Source organism: Anopheles arabiensis, chromosome 2, assembly GCF_016920715.1.
Source record: "Anopheles arabiensis isolate DONGOLA chromosome 2, AaraD3, whole genome shotgun sequence".
NCBI lineage: Eukaryota > Metazoa > Arthropoda > Insecta > Diptera > Culicidae > Anopheles > Anopheles arabiensis.
Genome location: NC_053517.1, coordinates 92,775,133 through 92,797,821, shown reverse-complemented (window position 1 = coordinate 92,797,821; position 22,689 = coordinate 92,775,133). Strand labels below are relative to the sequence as shown.

Sequence of the window (22,689 nt, the reverse complement as noted above, 5' to 3'; positions counted from 1 at the left end):
AATCGCTTATTTTCCCTAGATTAAACATTTTTTTCTACATATCTCCGCTCCAACAACTCTATTTTTAACTTTTTTTTATCACCTACCCTCAGTAGCGGGTTTACAGTGTCGGGGGCCCTAAGTAGAAAGAATTGTTGAGGCCCTGTGTACATAATTACCGGGGGGTACTCGGCATCTATCTTTGATTATGTAACATTTCAACTTAAATTTTGTTGCTGCCAGGTGGGAGGGGGGGGAGGGTTCTTAGGGTTCGTCTAGCGCGGGGCCCCAACGTCCATCACCCACGGGGCCCTCCTTGCTAATACAGTGCCATATTCTATCGATTGTTATAAATAATGGACTAAAGATTCCGGGGCCCCTCATTGACGCCCCCGCAACTAGCCCCGCGTGACTAGGACTGATAATGTTTACGAATATGTCAAACAAACCTTTCTAAGGTCATATTTAGAGGTAGAAGATGAAGAACCTTGTACTGGTCGTTAAACGTTGAGCCGATAACCTTATCGGTAGGATTTTAAACTATGTACAAATGAGTGGGCCATAAGTGAGCTAATCTATTATTATTCTACAGCAGTGGTTGCAAATTAAGCATCATAAAGAGCAAAACGTAGTTTAATCAACTAGTAGAGCTCCAATCCAAAAACCAAACCTCGGCATAAAAATGAAAGAAAACAGTTCACAGGGCTGAGAAGGGAAATACATGCTGCCATCAAAAACTGAAAACCTTTCTCACTTTCTTTCCAAACGAAGACATCCAAAAACACGTATCATTTTTTATAGTTATCCACCTACATCACTAATGGAAGCTATTCCGTTCGTTTCTTTATTTCGTACTCTTACGCGCTAGAAGAAATGCACTTATCAGATCGGGTATGGACAACCCATCCCGCACGCTACCGTAAGTTTGTTTGCGACGCTTTCGAACGACGGACGTGATGGCACACAGCAAAAGCGAACCAAACCGGATCCGTGCACTCCCCCGGAATGGCCATCAAGCTCCGCAGGTTTTCGGACCGGGGGGTTCGTTGCCCGTGTACCATCATCCATCCAGAGGTCGTTCGTTTTGTTTTTGCCCTTACACCTAACACCAATCTAATTCGTTGTAGTTGTTCAGTCTCGTAAGTCTTAGGATTAGCCGTGAGGGGGTGTATGCAACCATGGACGGGAGTCGAGCTCGGCTGCCAATCGGAAGACCTACAAAATATCGTTGGCCAACTGTAGTACTAAAAATGGAGTTTGAGTTTCTTCACCAGACCGCGTGAAGTTGAGATGAACGTGCCCGAGACACGATGCACTCAGTCGTCGGTGGTGGTCGGCCCGTTCGAGACGATGTTCAGCAGGAAGCGATCGTGCGGGCCGGTACCAATCAGCAGACTAATAGTAGAAAAATCGGTATGGCGACGGGCTGCTGAAGGATGCGTAATTGTTATAGTTCGGATAGGCAGTGGCCGCATTGACCACCGGTGCCGGATTGTACAGGGCGCGCTGGGGATAGTCAAACTGCTGAAACGGGCTCTGGGCGAGGCTCTGCTGCAGCTGCGGCTGCTGGTACGCACCGTACAGGTACGGGTACTGGTTGTACTGGGCGGATTGCAGTGCTGCCAACTGGTAAGCGCTCAGCGTGTTCATGTACGGGTAGTAGTTCGGGGCCCAGCTGTTGTAGAACGGAATGATGGTCGGCGTATACACGGGATAGGCGCTCTGTCCCAGCTGGTTGTAGTCGGACATGTACGGGGCTGTCTGCTGCAGGTACGTAGCCGGTTGATAGGAGCCTAGCGATTGGGGTGCACTTGGGATTGGAGTAGGCGCTGGGGCCGTCTTCAGTCGCAGATTGGCCAAGAATTTCTCCGTGTCGAAGTTAGCCATCGCCTGTTGGCGATTGTCCTCCAGCTCTGCTTCGATTTCTTTCGGTGCAACACGAGCTTCAAAGTCGGGACCAACGAGGACACCTCCGGAGGTCTCATCCCCAGCAGCAACCAGTCCATATTTGCCCTTGGTAAGCACCTTCTTGTTGACCGAAATGGGAAGACCCAAGCTGCCGAGTTCGCTCGGTTTAATGCCAGCGATGGCCGTTGCTACCGGGCGTGCCACAGCCAGTCCACCATCACCGACAACGGCAGTGGCTACGGGTTTCGATGATGCTACACCACCTTCACCAGCGATCGCAAGACCTATGAGGACACAAAATGATTCCCATTAGACATCTTCTACCAACGATCTCCTTCCGATCGAATCGTACTTACCAACAGGCTTAGCCTCGGCAATGGAGCTCTCCTTTTCCTGTGTCTCAACCTGCACGGAATCACCACTGGAGCTATCCTCGCCAACGTTCTCCTCCTCCTCCTTCTTCTTGTTCTCCTCCTTGCCCTTGTACCCGGGGAACGATGTGATCTTGCTGCTGGAGACCTTCTTCTTCTGCGGCTCGCCAGACGGTGCGGTCTCGTAGTTAGCTGTCAAAGCGGATACTTATCGTTCATTAGAGTTGATGTGATGAAAGTTTTCCAAAATAGGGCCAAAACAAAATATCCAACCCTTCCACAGCATACTTACAATCGAACAGGAACCGTATCGCGTCCTGGTCATCATCTGCCTGCTGAATGTGTGCCAACTTCTGCGCAGCAACGCCAAGCTTCTCCAGATTGTCCGTGTACACCTTGCGCTGGTCCGGTGACAGCTTGCCCGTCTTCTTCACCGTCTCCTGTAGTGATACGAGCGAGGCAGCAGCATTCTGTATCTTCAGCAGATAATCCCCGAACGATTGATCTGTTGCCTTGAGGTCCTCGTCGCTAGCATCGAGCGCCTGCTCGTTCGACTGCTTCGCTCCCTCGTCGGCCACCTGTTGCACCTTCAGCTCGACGTCCTCATCATCTCCTCGCAGGATCTTGCTCACTACCGTACCGTCACTGTTTTTGCGGATCTCCAGAATCTGCCCACGAGCTCCACCGTAGAATGGGAGCTTCAGCACATCGGTAGCCGTTCGATGCTCGGGACTGGAATAGATAAATGGAGTAATTCATTAGCTTCATTTTCATTCTGGGTGCTCTAATTCACTTCCTTCCCATACGGCAACCTTGACCACGTGTTCGCGTGAACATTGGAAACGTCGTCAAGGTTATCGGATGTGTCTACGCAGTTTACCTATGCAGGATGGGAGCAGGAAACAGGGCTGAAGGAAGAGTGACAGGATGGAGTTGGTGCAGCTGCAGCTGACATGCATACTAAACTACGATAGAGCTACAAAGTGTTTCCGTCCTCGTGCGAAGAAGCACAGGAGCGAAAGTAAAGGGAAAGGGTAGAGTGATCGATGGTGGATGTTGAAGATGCCCGATGACTTTATATTTACACATATATGTACACACTTTATAGAGAGTTGAACGCAAACAGCAACGTTACAAACTCGACATGAACGGCTGATGGTGAAGATATAATGGCTTCCCAAGCATTCCTAAAGCGGCAATCGATGATGTTGATGTCAGGGAGATGTTTTGAGGCTAATGAAAATGAATTAATATATGTACAAAACACGCGACAATGGGCGAAAAAAGGCGATGCGAATGTAGCTATAGTGATGGGATTTTATTAGATCTCTCATTTACTTCACATAGTCGACAATCAGATCGGCTTGCGCGTGGGCCCGCCCGTTCGCACCGACTATCGCGACCGACTGCGGCCGGAACAGGATCTTCGCCCGGCTGCCCTGCTTCAGGATGGCATGGGAGACGGGCGTCGAGATGGCAGTGCCACCATTGCCCGAGATCGCTTTCGACGACGGTTCCAGTATGAGCGACGCCTCCTCGCGATTATCCGTCATCGGAACGCCATAGAACGGGTAGTACTCCTGGACGGTTGGTGCTACAGGCACGCGCCCAATCACCGGAGCGTCGGCCGTCGTGGACCCGGTAGCCATCACTACCACTGGGTTGGTGGATTGTGCCGGGCTTAACCGCTGCCCACCTGTCGCTTGGATCTTCTCCGGTACTGGTGATGGTTTCGAAATGGCTTTGGAAGTCTGTTCCGGAGCTTCGGCTAAAGCATACTGCTGTACCTTGAACTGTCCATCTTGCTGCTGGAGGGCCTGCAGTAGCGGAGCATTCATCACCCGCTTGGGTTTGGTTTTCGTGGCCGGTTTTCGTGTCCGTTTTTTCATGGCTGGTTTTTGCACTAATTTTTCCGAAGTTCGATCATTTATCGGAACAATCGGTAGCATACCCTGTGCGGTCTCTACCGGTACCGGTGTGTTTGCTCCAGCTGGGAAAGGCACCGACACCGGCACTATACTGTAGTGCCGACCGGTAAATGGAAAGGCTGGTGCAGGGTATGAGTATGGTGCTGCCGGAGTATGAAGCTCTGCCGGTCGATAGGGGAAGAAGCTTTGTTTTGGAGAGGAGAAGGAAAAACGAGGATAGAACGAAGTGATGAGTGGCGGTTTCGCATAGCATGATGCTGCAAGGCTCCAGGGTTTTCTTCTCACCGTCACAAAAGCATCGCATTGGATGGAATGGGAAGAAGGGTTATCGAAAGCAGTTGCAAATTAAGCAGGCAGGCACAACAGGCACAAGCGTAAGCGTCCTCATCTTCTGGTTAGCGCAGAGTAAAGCGTCAATCTCCTAGCAAGCGTTTGTCTGTTGGTGAGTTTTACGGCCAAATTCCTTCGCTGGAGGTGTTAGTGCGGGCACACTGGATCAGTAGGACCATGTCGTTAGTAATGGAACACATTGTTATTGTAGCACACAACACATACAGACAAACATGTTTTTTAAGGGTAAATCAATTACTGATGCAATTTCCACTATAAAACCTTACATTTTCTGCTAGAAGCAGTACACGAAACGATTCATTTGATAAATAAAATTTTGTCACTTTATTAGATCCAAAACAGTGTTTTAAAATCCTTACATTCCTACACAGTACACTTAAAACCTACACAGCTGCAATCGTAGTTAAAAGAAATCAATGGAAGTTAAACCCTTCCAGTCCAGTCGGTACTCAATAAACGTCTGGCCCAGGCAGCGACAAAAACACTGTCAAAGTTGTCATCTTCGGCAAACCAGGATGAAAATTTCAAAAATGAGATTCATTCGAGGTCATTGATAGACACAAATGCATAATATAGTGAAACGAAATCATTGACAAAGCAAATATTTGAAAGGTAAAGTGTTGTCGCCACCGTGACCGTTCGCCCACTGAAATCATCGTTTGCGTGTTGCAGCCTTTCCTCCCTCGTCGTCGTAGGCCACCCATGGCAAGTCAGTTCGCTCACTTCCCTGCAGCTCGCGAGAAGGAGTTTTGTACAGTATCCTATTTACATCTCTTCACACCTGCTTCGTCCATCAACGAAGCTTCCCCGCTACCCCATTTCATGTCCGATAGTAGACAACGGGACCACTCGCCACCAGAACCGCATCGAGCGGCAGACTACGCTTGGAGGCGCTGATCGTCTTCGCCAGATCTACCGTCTCCGGTACGGCGTACACTTTTGCACCCGGCCCAGCAATAGTTAAGCTGCGCGGATGCGTAATGGCCGTCCCGTTGGGTCCTACAATTGCCGTACCACCGCTGCCCGCAGTCGCTACACCGCCCGGCCCGGCAATCGCAATTCCACCCTGGCGCACACGGAGCCGCTGAATAACGAGCCCACTGCCCGCATCCGCCTGCTTCGTGGCAAAGATGCCGAACGGTCCCTTATCCTGCGCTGGCAGATCTTCCTCCCCGGTCAGCGGTTTCTCTTTCAGATCTTTCAGGTCCTGGGGCGTGTCCGCCGCCGCAGATCCTGACAAATCCGTCGTTGGTGTCGTCGAGAGGATATTGAACCGGTGCGTAAAGTTGTTGAACACGTTCGAAATGTTGAAGCTCTTGCCGGCCACCTTCTGCAGCATCACCAGCTCAATGTCCGGTTCGGTTTCGTCCTCTTCCTCGCCCTCCTCGCTGGAAGCCTTCTTGGTGGGGTCGCCCATGAATTTGTCATTCGGCACGGCGGGCACATCGGCCACCTGCGCTCCCGCCGTCTGCTTCTCGTCCTCCTCCTCCTCGTAGTCGACCGCTTCGGCGATCTCTTCCAGCAGTTCCTCTTCCAGCTTGGTGCTCTGCACCGCATCGGCCACCTCGGCGACGTCCTCCATCACGCCTTTCGGTTTCTTGAGCGCAGCCGACCGTTTGCCCTCCAGGTCGAGTGCCTTGCCGCGCAGCTGTACCGGCGTGAAGGAGGCAAAGTTGATCGTGCTGGGAATGAAGCGAATTTCGCTCGATCGTCCATCCGCTGCCGGGACACTGATCGGAAGTATGTAGATCTGATTCGGTGAGCGAAGCTCTTTGCTTGCGCGCACCACGGCTTGCTCTACTGGCAGTGGCACCAATCTGAATGCTCTCGGTGTGGCCATGCTGGGAAGCTGCAGATACGGTGCCGGATAGAAGAACGTTTGTGCCGCGAACGGGTTCGGTACGATACCCTTGGAAGCTTTCTGCGGTGTCTTCAGCTGAGCGACGCTCGGGGGGAAGTATGCCGGCCGGGGATAGAAATAGCCCGCCGTGTCCTGGCCGCTGCGCGGGAATGCAACGTCCACCTTCTTCTTGTAGCCCATCGCAATGTTGATGCGTTCGATTTCGCGCAAGATGCGATCGGTTTCCTCGATCGAGCCGCGCTGATTCGTTAGCAGCGGCTCGAAGGCACGCGCATCCGGCACCAGTCGTATCACCTGCTTCTCGATCCTGTGGGGAAACAAGAAAAATGCAGACAAAATGGAACCATTAGTGGCTGGAGTCGGGTGGAGAGTGGATTTGGCAAGCGAGAGGCCTTATGCCTTGGTAAAGAAGCGATAGAGCGATTGGGGTGAAAGAATAGGGCCGGTGGGGCTTGATGTAGAATAGATCGGGGAGGAGATAAATGGGAGGCAGTTCCGAAAACAATAACACGCTAGGTGGTAAGATTTTGCAAATCTCGTTTCGGGTTGATTTTTTGTTTTTTGGTTTGAAAGAGAAGGAAACATACCAGGGTTAATTAATTCATCGCAACCAATTATGATAATGTACCAAGACGGTTAGAGAAGGTCGTCTCTGAAGGAGTGCTAGTTTGGCTCTTTTCGAAATTAATATTCATCCAGGGATTTTAATTCTTTTCGTTTTTTACTGCCATAAAAAGTAATAATGTTAAACCAAATACCTTAATGTTATCTAGATAAAGTCCAGCAGATAAAGCGGTTTCACGCTTTTCGTTTGGGAAATTTAGACATTTTAATTTAAAAAAAACACACACACACACACACAAAACCAAGCTACACTCCGTCAAAGAAGATCACAAAAGGAAACAAAAAAATCGTTAACAAGATCTATCAAATAAGGTAACAAAACGTACACAGAGCAAAGGAAGCATAATAGGAGAGTTGGTTTAGCAGAAATAGAAGAACAAAGCTATTAGAATTAATATTGATATCAGTAAACATACCTGTACATGTGTTTGGGGGTTTGTTTGGTTACTAGAAGCTACGCTGGTGTTATTTCTGAGCAGTTTTGGTTTGATTATGGCCACGGGTTGGTTTACAAGAGTTAGGTCGTACACTGCTCGCCATACTGTTAACTCACACGCGCAGAATACCGGGCTAATACCGACGGAGAAATTGAATAGTCACAATCACCAACACACACGCGCACGCACGCACACACTGTTATGCAGAACTATGAAGCGACGGGGATGAGCTTCTGGCGGTTAAATGCTGTCTAATTTCAAGATTAATAGAACAATTGTGTCTACTTTTTTGTCCAACATCCGGCGGTCGGCGATTCTATTCAATCAACTCTGCTTCCACACGCGGCGAAACGGCGACCTCACGATGGTATTGAGAATTCGTGCATAAAATGGACCGTCAATTATGCGTTGCACGAGCACGAAAATGAGCTGCGGTTACATTTATTGTTTCTTGTCGTGACCGGTTTCTTTTACGCGCAATCACCTAACCCGATAGGTTTTTTTCTTCTACCTGTTGCACTGCGCTACTCTACTCCACCCATCAGGGAGCATGTTTTTCCTTGCGAAATTACCAAAGGTTCTAGTGGAACAGTGTATTGACACCGAGATGAATTTTCTCATAAAATCGGCCCCGCCAGTAGCATCTGTTCTTAAGCTGATATCATCAAACATCTTGGCCAGTCATCGAGTCGAGCGCGAACGGAGCGAACTTGTCACGATCGGTTGTGTCCAGCGGCGTGCGCTCCTCCCATTACCCGGTGCAGTACATAAAGCGTTGCTACTGCCTGAAGATTCTTTAGTAAAGGCAACATAAAAAAGACGAACAACCTGCCCACCGGGTGAAGCGTAATGGCCATCGCCGACTTGAAGACGCATAGCTAGGCAAAGCGTTGTTAAAGCATTAGCAACAGTTACAGAATGCAGACTGTAGTTAGATGAAAACAAGCGTAAATAACGTTAGCTTAACAAAAACAGGCTGGCATATGCAATAGGCTACCAAGAGAACCGATCAGCTGGAGAAGTGGAGAAGTTGCTGCTGGCTGTGCTAGGGCGACTGCGTTCAAGAGCGCCCCGAAGCGATGCGTAAGTATCATCTTGGTGGTGGTTGAACGATGGCTTGAGAAGGTACAGTTAGGTCTAACAGGTCTAACAAGCCCGTCAGGGCAGGGCTGAGTGCACCAACACGCACGTTAACGACTGCGGGTGAGCAAAACCGGGGGAGAATTGAGTGTGCAAAATTGATGAAATGACACCAATCCAGGCAGGTAGCAATTTATGAGAGGAAATAAAATAGAGAATAAAAATACTGCAAAAAAACAAAACCTGAGATAGGGAAAAATCACTCAAGCCCAGTTTACTTGCCTCCATAATACAAGCGGCTTTAATAAATCATCGGTACTATGCTCACAATGTTCATCTTTTTCACTGCTTTGATTTGACATCTAGCTTGAAAAAACTCTCTTATGAATGTATTTGATTGAAGCAAATGTCATTTAACAAATAAGAAATCAAGGAATCAATTTTGAAGCCATTCTTGAAGTATTTTGCTGACCTAAGGTCTTTAAAAATCAACCACAATTGATTGTTAGTACTCTCAAACATAAAATTGGAAGCTTGAAAGGCACCACACACAACAATCCGTAGCAATAATACATCAAAATGCATTATCCAAAGAATATCAATTTAAAAAGACTATCGTCTCATCGCTCTAATTTAAACAAATCAATCCAACATTGCTTCCTCAATAACGAAATGGCTTAATTAAAAGCAAGTTATCAGGGAAGCAGCATTAATCTTCCCGTTCGGGGCATTGAAAATGGGTGGAACAAATTTAGCAACCTTCAAACCGTGGCGCAGATTCTTATCGCTTCCTGGGGAGGCACCCGTTCATCAGTGCGCACAAAACCACAACGGTGACTACGGAAAGCAAAAGTTTCGGCACGTTGCCTAACGCGCTTGGTTTTGTGAAGCGTTGTCTGTCTCTACCTCGCATACACACAGTAACACTTCTTTGCTTGTTGGCATCCATCTGCTCGTTAATCGAGTGGCAAGCATGTAGATGGCGTTGCCTGATAAACGGTGCTTCAATCCATTCATCAAACGTTCTAATCACACATTAGGTGTACCCAGGAACAACCGTAGTCCCGTGTGGCCCCAGTCCCGCCCTCAAACGGTATCATTTTAATGAAACCAATCTGTTCACTGTTCAGCTGCATGATCCACGAAATCGCAGACCTCTCGCTAGCCGAAGTCCTCGAGCACCGGTAATGGCGCTTCCATTGACCAAATACTTCCACTTTTGGAGGATCAGGAGGACGGATTTACCCGGTCGCTGATTAACGGTTATTAAAGGAACGCACGACTCTATGAAGAACGTTACACATACGCGAGCGTGCGCGCGCGCACACACACAGAGCAGACAAGCAAGCAGTTAAGATGGGATTTTCGCAAAGTCACGAGCTGATTCTTCCATCGGGAAGAACTTGAACGCGCGCGCGCGAACCGAAGGGCAGACGACGAACCCGAACGATAGACATGTTATTATGCAGCACGGGCAGCGAAAGAACAGCAACACAGCACATCAAATGTAAGTTCTGCACCGAACGAACGAAACAAAAACACCAATCCCAGTGTATTAGCGGGGCGAAGGATAAAAAAAACAGAACCAATGGAGGTATTATTGCTTAGAGAGGAAAGGAAAGATACACTATGCAAAGAATAGATACATTACGGGTTTTAGTACGACATAGAAGCTTACGTTCTAAACACATCCAATTACGAAACGAACGAACGAACGATCAGAACACGATCCGCACAACAATGAACGTGATTCGCTGTGCCTTTTAGTTTTAGGATAGATCTTTCTTTTTTGTCTAAGGTTCTACATGACGGTGAAAATAATAGAAATTTGTATAGCATAGAATCGAATTGTGAAATATCCAACTTTTTGTAGCAAAGGTTAAAAGTATTCTTAAAAGAAAGGGCACGGAGGATTGAAAAAGAATGCCTGATTTTGCTCACATCAAACTGTTTTCTTTCGTTACTTAATCTTACACTAGCTGAGCGGACAGAGTAAAGAAAGGGGAATGTAAAAGAGGAAAATAAGAGAAAAAAAGCATGAGTAAAGGAAGCAAATGAGGTGGGTTGAAGGGGAAGAAGTAGGATATCGTTCTGACAACGACCCAGCAGACAGATCAGGTCGTTTCGGGTATCAAGCCTTATAATGTAAATTTTCGGAGCATCTTCGTGTTCTTATGTTCGGTTCGTTTTGTTTTCACCCATCTTTCTGTTTTCTCCTCATCGCTGAGCTTTATCCCTTTTTTTAACCACACAGAGCATGCTAATATGTTGTATTATTCTGTTTTTTCCATCTTTCTTCTTCCTTTTATTTTGCTCTCTCCGCAACGAGCGACTATACTGAAACAGAAACGAAGGCACCGAAAATATGCGAAACTTACTGTATCGCCTGTGGTCGGCATTGTATGCTAAGCAGGGACGTCGCGAAAGTTAACACCTGTGAAGTGAGAAGAAGGAAAGGAAAACATGATTAAAAACTTGCTTGCAACGCTAAAAGGTTATTTCTTTAGATCTATAACAAACTAAAAAAACAGCTCCAGACAAAACCACACTCATTTCAGATCCAAGAATGTGTTAAGCGATGCGAGACAAGTGTCAAGGGAATGGAATTACTTTACTATGGGTTTTGGACGCAAAACGCGGGCACTAATAAATTGTTGCGAAAGTAAACCATCTCCTCCGTCAGCAGGACGGCCGACCGGTGCTGAATTATTCATACCAAATTTGCGTGCAATTGAATAGCCGATAGATAATAAAACGATCAACGGGCTAGCGGAAGGTGTACTGTCACCCCGCCAAGCGTTAAACGAAAGACTTGCGACTTGGTTGCGATTAAGCGACGAACTCCGATAGAAGGTATATCGCGCTCAAAACCATATCATTACCAAATTCTACACGTACACGATAACGGGACACTGTCAATCATACCAACGACCGGGAGGATCTGTATCCGCAGTGCCATTAACAGTGGCACAGAGCCACTTCTTTCCAATTCTATGTACAAACACCGTACTCAATTGTTTTTTGCTTCTGTGCAAGAGGTCAAACACTTAATTTGTTCAAAGTCAACAACATTTCGTAATGTTTTAAGACGCCAAGCAAACGCCCTGAGTGTTAAACAGCTCAACGAGGTTAAGGATTTTTGCGCCGGTTTTTCGCTCGTTTCAGTTCGAGATCCAGAGAGAGAGAGAGAGAGAGAGACAGAAAGAACCCACTACCCATTAGGTGGTATTAACGGTATGCGTAGAGAAGTAGAAATTCTGGAAAATCACGGTTCTGCATCTGGGTATTCGTGGTACCCCCCGCGTAGCAGAAGATGGCCGATCCAGCCCCGGTGAACATGGGTTTGACCAGGCTACTGTCCATCCTGCCAAGCTTGTTGCGATTAAATGAAGAAACAAATGCCAACTGGATGAAGCGAAGGAAACAAGCATTTTAACGCCATCCCAACAGTGTCTTTAGGTACTGGGGAACTTCATCAGTAGATTCCAGCAGAAAAAAAAAATTGCAGAACAAAACGGGTTTTGGTTTGAGTTTGAATGAGGAAAACCTTTCACAAAGCATCGTTGTACAATTCCATCGCTTTGGATGACTATACAACAATCACAATATAGCAAAACGTTAAGAATATCTTAAATCATTGACAAAATTATTAAACCCCTTGCACAGAAGGAACAATAATGTCATTAACCTCGGCTGCGCGCACACTGAACTCAAATTCAAGATTGATTGGCCGACGAAAAGTTGCTCCATTCTTCGGTTGATTTATTGCGACTCTTTTCACCATATTTGTTTGACGAACCACACCTTCCAACAACGTTTGTGTTCTCGGGAAGAATTGAACCATAAAAATAACCGCTTAACGAGGCCATAAATTTTGGCGAAACCAGACAAAAAAAAACAACCCCGCAACAAATTTATTCGCACCGACAACACGACATCGACAAGTGTCCGGGGCTGACAGTGGGATGAAATGTCATGTAAAAAATGCGCACTGAAAGCGCTGAACTTAAGCACAAGCGACGAACCTTAGCCATTTACCCGCGCTTGCGGTCTAGATTATGGCAACACAGATCATTCTTGTAGATCACATCATACGATCGCAGCTGTGCTCTGTGTGTTTTTAGTGCCACTGTGTAATAAGATCTACCACAAGATCTCTGTCATCTCGGACATCTCAACAGCCTAGCAGAAGCAAAGCAACCACTCGGTCGGTGTTCTTATTTCTCTTGTATTTTATACACTTGTTTTCTCTCGTTCTATCCCCGCAACCCTGCAAGAGAACATAACTCTTCGCACCGTAATTACAACACAAATTGCCTTCTCACTTATCGATCCATTAGGCCCGCTAATGTCCATTAAACCGTAAGGCAGCCTCAGAATTGCTTGCTGTTGCTGCTGCTGCCGCTGAATCTCGATCTGATTACAATCGGCCGCATCGGGGTGTAAGGAAAGACAAATATGAACGTGACTAAAAGACTCCTCCCTTTTCCGGGCGACGGGTGACCATGTTCTCGACACCCCAGAGAGTGAGTGTGTGTGTGTGGTGTGTGACTCGAAGAGAAAAGAACACACTGTGCTGCGGTTAATTTATCGCAACCATCAAGAGGCCAAAGAACTGGCGATGGCTACGGTGTAATTAAGAGTCACCCCGGTCCGTCGTCACCGGCGACAGCTTTGCAGCGCGTCAACCAAAGTGTTAAAAACTGAACTGCAACGTAGGGTTGCTGCATAATTTTCTTTACAAAATTGCCCGATAGAGAGGAATAAAACATTCCCCAGTTTCCCATTCCATTTCGCATGTGATCTCGAGATAATATTGCATTCAGACGAGTGGAAGCAAACGATTTGCCTGCCGAAGCATGCGTTCTCAGCTCAAGCTGATTAAAACATTTCGCTGTCAAGCCAGCTGAACGATGAACGCTGTAAAACGCTGTCATCAGCTGCTGGCAACCACATCATTTGTAGCCGTGGTCAACATTGATTAGCTAAATTGCAGCCTGCCCCGATCGGTGAAGATGTTCGCTCTCCGAGCATGTCGTTCGCTCGCTTTTGACAGCGACAGTGACAGCACCAATCAGTCTTTTCTCCCCGGATCGGCTGTTCGCACGCATACGCAAACTACCGCTCTTGTTTGGTTGCTGAGTCGACAGAAAAACTGCGCACCATATCTATTTATCCTGTCTAGTCTGGGCGTAATTTAGCAAGCGCAAGCTGAGCACCGAAATGTCTTCATTCGTTCTGCAAGCAATGGAAGGGAAGGAACTTGTCTGCGATAATCCACATGATCGCGGGTTCGTGGTGGAAGCCTCACGGGAACAACTGTTTCTCGAGTGTTTCTGAAAGTAGTTGAGGATTGCAATTGCATATGCAAGACATCTTTTCCAATCCTGCATTTATTCAGTAGTGCGATAAGTATTAAATTCAGGTTTAATAAACAGCTACGAATATAGAAGATACATTTGAGACATTTATTCCAGTACAACAACCCACCCAGGCTCATTAATTATACAGTAATTGCTTATCATATTAAACCAATGTGTTCCAACGTGGCATTCTTTTCTTTATTGTTCTACTTCCTTTCAAGAGCACGCACATTAATAACAAAATGACAAGCGCAATCCACTTCAACCGTCACAGGACGCTGCCCATTGTCCTTGATACCCTTTGTGTCGACGATGCCAAGGGATACTGGAAAAAATATCTGCTCGACTTCCGCAATCACCGGGACTCCCCGCTCTATCTCCGTGATCGATAAAGCGAAAGGAGGAAGTCATTCTCAATAAAATACTAAAAGAGAGCAACAGCCAAGCATAATAAAATACCTTTTTTTATCATTCTGTAAAATATCCCCTTGATGCTGATGATGGTCCAGCACCGACAGACATTGGTAGCGAATTATCTTCCTTTTTTTTGCAAAAACCTGTTTCTCTTATCAGAAATGGGCCACTCGAAGGTAGCCGTGGCATGCTCGGTAGCCGTTGAAAGACGCTAATGATAATGATCCATCGATAATGGATTTCAGCGCCTAAAGGTTCGCAGATCAGCGCTATTTAGCGTGATTAATGATCTACCGTTGGCGCCGGGCATTAAGGAAACGGGACGCAACCTTACAAATTCTTTTTTTTTAAAGGCAAATCACACTTAAGATAGAGGACAAAAACTATTCTCATTTATTGCTCTATTCAAAACTTTGGAGAAGTATCATAGGGGGCACCATTGATGGGATTAAGTCGTCTATTTTTCCTATTAATTAATTGTAATGCCCCAACAAGTTTCGTGCGTGATCAATCTTATCGTGCATAACAGATGTGAAGAACAGGTTTTTGTACTTAATTTGTTATTAATCAAAACTGATTAGCGACTTTCTAGCAACCGATTTATCATTATAGCGCAAATATAGTTTCACCTACTTTTTTGCAGTTTTTATTCAAATTAAGACAAATCTCTACCTTCTTTTATCGATGTAGAGAAATAAGAGAGTTGTGCCTAAACTTGTTTAAAGCTCTTTTAAATTGATTACGTTTACCTCAGATGTATTCCAACTTGAAATTCGATCAAAATTCTTCATTGCTTCTATACAGAGGGGTTTAATTTGATACCGCTTTTAAGTTATTCAAACCTTAATCTGAACACTGCGAGTAAACTATGCCTTAAAAGTGGGCATTTAACCTCTATTAGTAGCATAAGCGTAACATAAAAAGACAGAAAAGAAAACTACTAATCAACAATTACCCTTTTCTTTGCCATAACGACAAGCTAACCTACAAAATCCGAATCCCATCCCATACCTACCACTGGGTGGTAACTTTCTCCCAAAACTCCCAAAAATCCCACCCATCTTAATGAATACCGCCAATCCCTTCGCGCACCCTCTAATCAACTTCACTCCACGCATGCCACGGTAACCGTCTTCGGATAACGATCGTTTAATTAATCGTATCTGGATCGGCCGCCTGCCAATCTTCTACTCGCCGGCCTGCAAAATGTAATGAGCAACAACAGCGCAGCCAAACATCACAAAATACCGTTTTCGATGGTGCAGAAGAAGACAAAAAAAAAGAATCGGTTTCGTCCAGACACGTCAGGCGGGACCGGTTCCCTTTTTCTTTCTCCCTCTGGTGGTCGTGACGCATGCTATACTCAAACTATTTGCCGAATTCTAGGTTGATAGGATTATCATAATAATGAAAAGAACCGTCTGCCGGGACAGTATTGTGCCGGGTTTTGTATTTCTCCCCTGTCCAGTTCCAGTCCATTGACCCATAGCCGACCAGGGGCGAAGATTCTGTCCCCCCCCCCTCTCGAGCCCCATCCGGAGGTCGTCCAGGTGTGTGCATAAAAATTTTATGGCAATGTCTTCTTTTAAAAGGAGATCAACAACCTTCCAACAGCACAAGCCGGGGACGATTGGTTGGCTGGAGCTGGCTGGAGCTTTTATCGATGCTTTTGCCCTGTAAGCTGAGCATGATCTCGTTCACGTTTTTCTACGATTTGAGCGATCAAACGATGTGTGGCTGGCACATCGTACCGATCGATCATTTTGGCATTTTGCGATCTCCTTTCCTTGCCTATGCTTCTATCACCCCATTTGCTTCGTAACATAGTTTTGGAACTGTTTCACTACTATTGTATCGCCCGCAGAAAGAAAGAAAGATGAGCCTTTCAGCGCGAATCACCACGAAGCTTCCCATAATTCCCGTAATTGCTACGCAGCCCCCCCTTCGTGGGTGCGAAGGACGGGGTGGAAATTTATGATTTGCGTACGCCCCGGCGAAAGACACGCTCTGAACGGAGATAATTGTTTCCCCGCAACTCCCGCTGCTGGGTGGTCGTCACCTCTGGGAACAGAATCTGTGCCTTTATTTTCTTTCTTTTTTATTTTGCAACTGACCATCCAACCATCCCGCCAATAGGCCGCTAAAAGATGCATATCATAGCTGGACAAAGGAGGGAAAACAGCAACCGCTCGGGTGCAAGGGTACAACCGGCAGGGGGAGGGGGTGTAGGCAAATTATTTCCCATCGCCTCCCATTATCATCCCTGCTGTCCGTCTGGCAACATTATCATCATCAGCCTCATCATCCGGGCTCTCATCATTACAGCGCATCAAAACCAAACCTCAAATGGAACAGCACGCCGTGATTGCAAACGCAGCAATCATAATCGTTGCATACGTCTTTTGTTTGTTGCGATTTTCTCTCCTCCCGCGGAAGGAAAAGTGCTTCGTAACACCTTCCCCCGGGGGGATGAGTGTGTCCCGGGGACGATTTGGATTGGCACCTCTACGTTGCTCGACGGCTTTGAACCGATTGCTGTAACCGTTGTTGCGCCGTGGTGCGTTGAGGCCACATTCCAGAGCGCCAGATCGATCGGTCGGTGGGTTAGGAGACCAACAAATTGGTTAGGTAAAGATGGCACACACCCACAAGACAAACGTATGCTGGTAGAAGGGGGGTGTTGACCTATTTAGTGTGGGCAGATGTGCTAGTTTACGATGCCAAACAAGCAGAAAGAGAGCAGATTGGAACATAAAATGGATATAAAAATTGGAGTTTGTATCAGAAGTATCTTTTGGCCCGAATTGGTTCTTTTCCTGTTTTGACAGTAGCTCAACGGTCACCAAGGACTTTAACAGAATCCTTCATGTTTTGCTGGTTCTGATAGTGACAGATGATCTCTAAACGATTTATCATTCTGATATAACTCTGAATATTAGATGTTACAATCCGAATGAATTTGACTCATTGTAGTTGTAGGTCTCCTGTCTTTTTTAGGCCGTCCACAAGGACAGAGGAGTCGTGGTAGCCCCAAATTGAGGTGGCAAGATGGCGTGGAGGCGTCCGCCATTAAGGCCGGGATAACGGACTGGCAGACGAAGGCGCGAGACCGTGAGCGGTTTCGGACACTCCTGAGGCAGGCCAAGACCGCAAAGCGGTTGTAGCGCCGGATAAGTAAGTAAGTAAGTTGTAGGTCTACATCTACATTGTAGAATGGAGATCTCTACATCCTTTTAGACTTCAAAAAAAGTCTTGGGCTTATGAAGGTCCCAAAATATCTTCAAAATTCCTATAACATTGTGAATTTGTATTCTAATGACCCGTAATATGAGGCAATCGTCATTAGCCAGGCTTTTAATCTATCTATCTATCTCTCTACCTAAGAACTTTTTGCATTAGCCTCAATGATGTTTACGCTTGAAATTTAAATTCAATTGAAACCACACAAAGAGTCGAATCTTAGAATGACCTTTAAAAATCATTCATCCAAAAGGTAATTGCATTAACTGCGATTTGATATTCCAGGTTCCAAAATCATGCCTGTCATTCGATGCTACTCCACAAAAAGAAAGAGCAATTTTACCATCAAATGACGGTGTCTGCTTTATTATTCCTTAATATCTCCCATAAAAAAACACTTCGATCATGTTTCAAACTCACACTGGGAAAAACCCGCCCCAAACCATCCACACACACACACACACAAGAACAAACCGGCTTAAAAAGATATCATTCCGTTGTCTTCACCCGTGTGAGTGACCTCCATTGCGATAAGCACCCAGCAGCAGCAGCAGCAGCATCGGTTATAATGTGTCCTAATGGTCTTCGCGCAGTTGTGCGCTAAGCTTTCGCAGGTTCCTCTTCCGCACACGGCAGGAATCTCAACTGAATGCTCGAGACCACCAGAGAACCAGATCACCGCCGGGACCGCCATGTATGGATTCGTGCCGTGGGCTCGGGCAAAGTAAATATTTTCTCAGTTGCAGTTCTTTCGTTTTTGTTTCGCAGAGATTTCGCACTTCACAGCTCCATAGCCGGCAGAGTGCAACAGTGCACAGCAGAACCGGAGCACGATACCGGTGGGCGGTTAAGAACGCTAATGACCAAACACGGCACACCACACTCGGTACGGCGGGCATTGTCAAGGTCGAGCAAAGGTTCGTCGCTTGAAAGTCTCTGCTCAATGTCAATGCGCCGGTAAGCGACGAACCTTGCCGGTTTTTGTTGGGAAGGTTTCTTTTTTGTCATATTTCCACTCAAAAGGATGAGGACCGAAGTCGTTTTAATTGAAAAAGACGACAAGAAGAGAGTGTGTAAAGCGCGATGTACTAGCACACTCTTCCCATGTCATCGTTTATCGTGATCCAATTTAAAGTACCTCATGCAGCAATGCAACGATAATGATAGTGTGTCACCGCGCATAATCAGTGCTGAGCTTACAGGCGGCCGCTAAACGGAAGCAGGTCCCTTTGGGGCTCTGCCAGACCCTGATTAATGGGGCTGAAAACAACTTCGCAACTGATTATGCAATTAATGCTGCACACTTCGTATCGTCCTTTTTAATGAGCGTCTCACGCACAATCCATTTCTGTACGGCATGGGGACGCAGTGGCAGGCTTAGCCACTCATTTGCGTGCACTGCGCGAAGGCTAGTAGCGAACGTTCTGCTCTGCTGGAAGAGCTATTGCATTTTAATGAGATTTTTAGAACCCGTGTGGTCCGCCCTGCCGGTCGTAAATCATTCTGGGAAGGGTTTGGCCAAAGGCGCCTTCGTAAGCGAGCCTCGCCTCGGGGTGAGTGAACAGCTGATTGATTTCAATTATCACTACAGCAAGCCTTCTGCCTTTACTTGGAATGAGCCCTTCCAGCTTGGGAGTTTTCATATTTCCTAGGGCATATCAGCATATGGTGCCCTAAGCCCATCTAGCTCTTGGGGGCTCATTTTGGCTTATTAGGGACGAGGAAACAATCTGTTCCCTCCCGGGAGTTTCTTGGCGCTCCGGGCAAAGGGCCAAATGCGTTTCACTTCAACGACCAAACAGTATTGAATGGAGCATCCTGCCTATGCTTGGAGCTTACACATTTTTCTCGCCCATACCCAAGCACCCATAATTAGCATTAATGTAATTACATTCCCCTGCTTCACACTTGCACAAGGGCCCGCCGGCAATGGGATAAATAATCAAGTTTGTCGTTGGGATGCAGGAAATGGAACAACCCATCCTTACTTCTCCTCTCTGCCAGACTTCAAAAGCAAGAAGAATGTTAACCTTTTGCCGATTCGCGGATGACTCAAGCCCGATCGTTCGGCTCGTTTTGCAGCTAATTTACGTGCACACAAAGCCCGCCCGAGGGGTGAAATTCGAAGCAGAAAAAGCAAGAATCCACACTCTCGCGGCGGTTTGTATGCAAATGGATTCTAATTTGGTTACCCTCAATTGTTGTGTGCTGTGTGGGGAGCGGGATGGGGTAGGCCTGGCAGAGGTGAGACAAAGCGAAAACAGAATATGTTTCAGTTGGCGTGTATCGTGTATCACGTCGTGCAAGGTGTCACCGAGCACCCGACGATATTGATGTGCGTAGCATTTGGGCTAGCAAAGCAAGCATTTGAAATGTTGTGTTGTGTGTAAGAAGGAAAGTGTGTCGAATCTTTCACAATCGGGAGAGGGGTGAATACGACACGCGGGGCAAAAGGTAGCAAGCATATTTGTCTTGCCAAGATCGATGGCTCTGGCGTGTAACACTTTGTCTAGAGGACTAGCCAAAACATACAACCACACAAACACTTCTGGCAAGTGTTTGCACACGCAAAACACAGGGGAGGTGCTGCACACATTTTATGAGCAAATATTTAACCGAAACAAGTGGCAGCGAGAAACATTAGCACCATTTCTTCTCCTTTTTTTCCTTCGCTGTTTTTTGCTTGTTTTTGTTTGGCGAAAAATATTAATTATTATTGCATGAAATCCCCACTTGAAATAAAAAAGCGAAAAGCAAAAGCTCATCAAACCAAACCACTTCTGCGTTTCGTGAGCTAATTTAATTTCATCGAAGCTGAATGGTTCGCCCAATTTGATTAAGCTGCAGCCACATACAGACCGCTCTAAAGTAAGTCAGTAGAATCACGGATCGGCTAAGGCTAGGCCGCTTTGAGGTGGGATAAGAATATTCTCGCCACTCGCTACTGCGCTCTTGCCGATATTCTTATCTAATTAAATTTCATTAACGCAAGATCTAAGAACAGCGCATCGCAAAACAACAGATGGTCAAAAGTTTATGATTGGTTTTGGATTTACTCATATCATCGTGTAAGAGTATGTTGGTTTGCTACGTTCATTATCTATTTTCTGGGGCATTCTAATGTTGAAAGGATAAAGGTTGAGATCAAAGGAAGACGCATGTAGAGGAAGTTCAAAATCGTGACGTATACCTTCTAGAAATTTATCAAAATGCCTTATGAGCCTGAAATAGGCTATAAATTCAGTTTTTAAAATGCCTTTAAATGAAACATTTCATAAAAAAATGTTCTCTAAAACGTTACTATACCATTACTACTTCATCAAACGTCTGGAAATTATTCAAAGGTAATGTAATCATGACCAAATTGAAAGCGTTTTGAATATTATTTTTAGTGTAAATAAGATATCTAGCTATGATGGAAGATTAAAATTCAACATGGTACTGTTTCCATCTTTCTTATATATTTTTGACCATTATTGTTGAGGAATTATAGTTTTATGTATTTCAGTTATCTTTAAACTGATATTAAACGTAATGAACTTAGTGTATTATTTTCAATAATTTCATTAAAATGAGTTTATCTATGAAATTCGAACAAAACTATTTTAGATAATGATCATGGGTTATACAGTAAAAACTAATCGTTCCAAATAACGTAAAAGGAAGCCATTGTAGCTTTCTCGAACCAAATTTATGTTCCTGAAATGATGATCTTGATTGCATCCTCTTTGTTTTTTTCTTCATAAAATTTCCAAGTTTGTTTTAAAATAATCATTGAATTAATTAAGATCAAAAGTATTGATTTCCATCAGTTCCATCTGCAGTATTCAAATCCCAACTCTCTCTCTCTCCCTCTCGCATCCCCCACGTTCATGAACTTGAACTTGAACCTCGGCTTTCCTTATCTCATCACGGTGCACCATCTCAGCATCTCCCCTCGCAATCGCATAATATCTCCCGTGTGCAACACATTATGAAACCGACCGCACAGCCGTAACTGTAAACGTGGGGACCATTTCCCACTGCTATGCTGCTGCACGAGTGGTACGCTCGCGTCACCTCAAAACGTCGATCGGCTCGGAAAGCGTAATCGATCACCGACCGGCGCAAGCCAGCGAAAAGGAGGACACCGGACAGCTGCGTGTGTGTGCAGAATATTAAAGAAAACAAGAGACCAGCGGGGCAGCGACCGCGAATGTGGCAGAGAAAACGCCCTACTCTCTATTGACGCACGGGCCCCAGTACGCTTGAGGTTGGGGTGAATTCTTTCGCTGAGATGTTCCTTTCAGAAGCTGCTTTTTTAGAACCGGAAGTTCATCTTTCACAGCAAAGGAAGGAGGCTACATTTACGCGCAAAGAAAATAAGTAACAGGCCGTAATGGGAAGCGTAATTCATTCTTACCGCTAATAGAAGCTTCATGATGAATGCGTTTGGGTGCAAAAGCAGACTTCCTTTCTCTCCTGGTCGGTGTTGGCGGTTGGAATCCAACAGCAAGACGGGGGAAGTGTATTTATTTGCCCCTAATTTATACCACCCTCGTAAAGCACACACACCCCAATAGGCACGCGCACACACACACACACACACACTGGCAGCTCGTTCAGAACGCGCAAAATCGCGGCTCGCGTCTTCTCTCGGTTTCGGCGCAGCAGAGAAGCTGGATGGAAAACAATTTGCGCACACAAATTGCAGCGTGACCGTGCAGGAAGTTCGGTTGAGGAGTGTTTTCCAATTTGGCTGCTCAAGCTTTCCTGTTTTTCTCCTGCTTAAGTTCGATTTTTGCCGAAGCAAGCAGCGCAATCACAATGGCAGCACAATCACAAACGCAACGATCAGTAGGGAACACACTGAACACGCACACGGCTTACACTTTACGCGGCACTTGCTTCCAGACTTGTTTGTTCGCTCCAGAAAACGCAACGCACTGTAACGGAGGAAGAACAAAAAAAACTGGGGAGACTTTCAACGACGACGACGCAGTTGTCCGATGTTTCCTCGGCCACTGCTGCAATCCGACTGTGCGGTCGGCCGGGAATGTAAGCTGGTTTTATGTTTTTTTCGCTCTCTCTCTCTCTCTCTGCCCCATCCGACCCCTGTGTTTCCCCCTTGGCAAAGCACCAAGCACCATGCTC

The 22,689-nt window shown here is 46.2% G+C and overlaps 1 protein-coding gene across 1 annotated transcript; it reads right to left on the bottom strand.

Moving 5' to 3' along the window:
* Window positions 1-767: 767 nt before the first annotated feature.
* On the bottom strand, window positions 768-22,591 carry LOC120894766. Its single transcript, XM_040297571.1, has 7 exons — window positions 21,959-22,591; window positions 10,918-10,973; window positions 5,359-6,705; window positions 3,597-4,370; window positions 2,551-2,990; window positions 2,244-2,465; window positions 768-2,171 (listed from the first exon to the last, which is right to left on the bottom strand). Exons 1-7 carry the CDS (start codon window positions 21,974-21,976, stop codon window positions 1,375-1,377), a joined length of 3,654 nt encoding a protein of 1,217 aa, XP_040153505.1. The 5' UTR covers window positions 21,977-22,591; the 3' UTR covers window positions 768-1,374.
* Window positions 22,592-22,689: the final 98 nt, after the last annotated feature.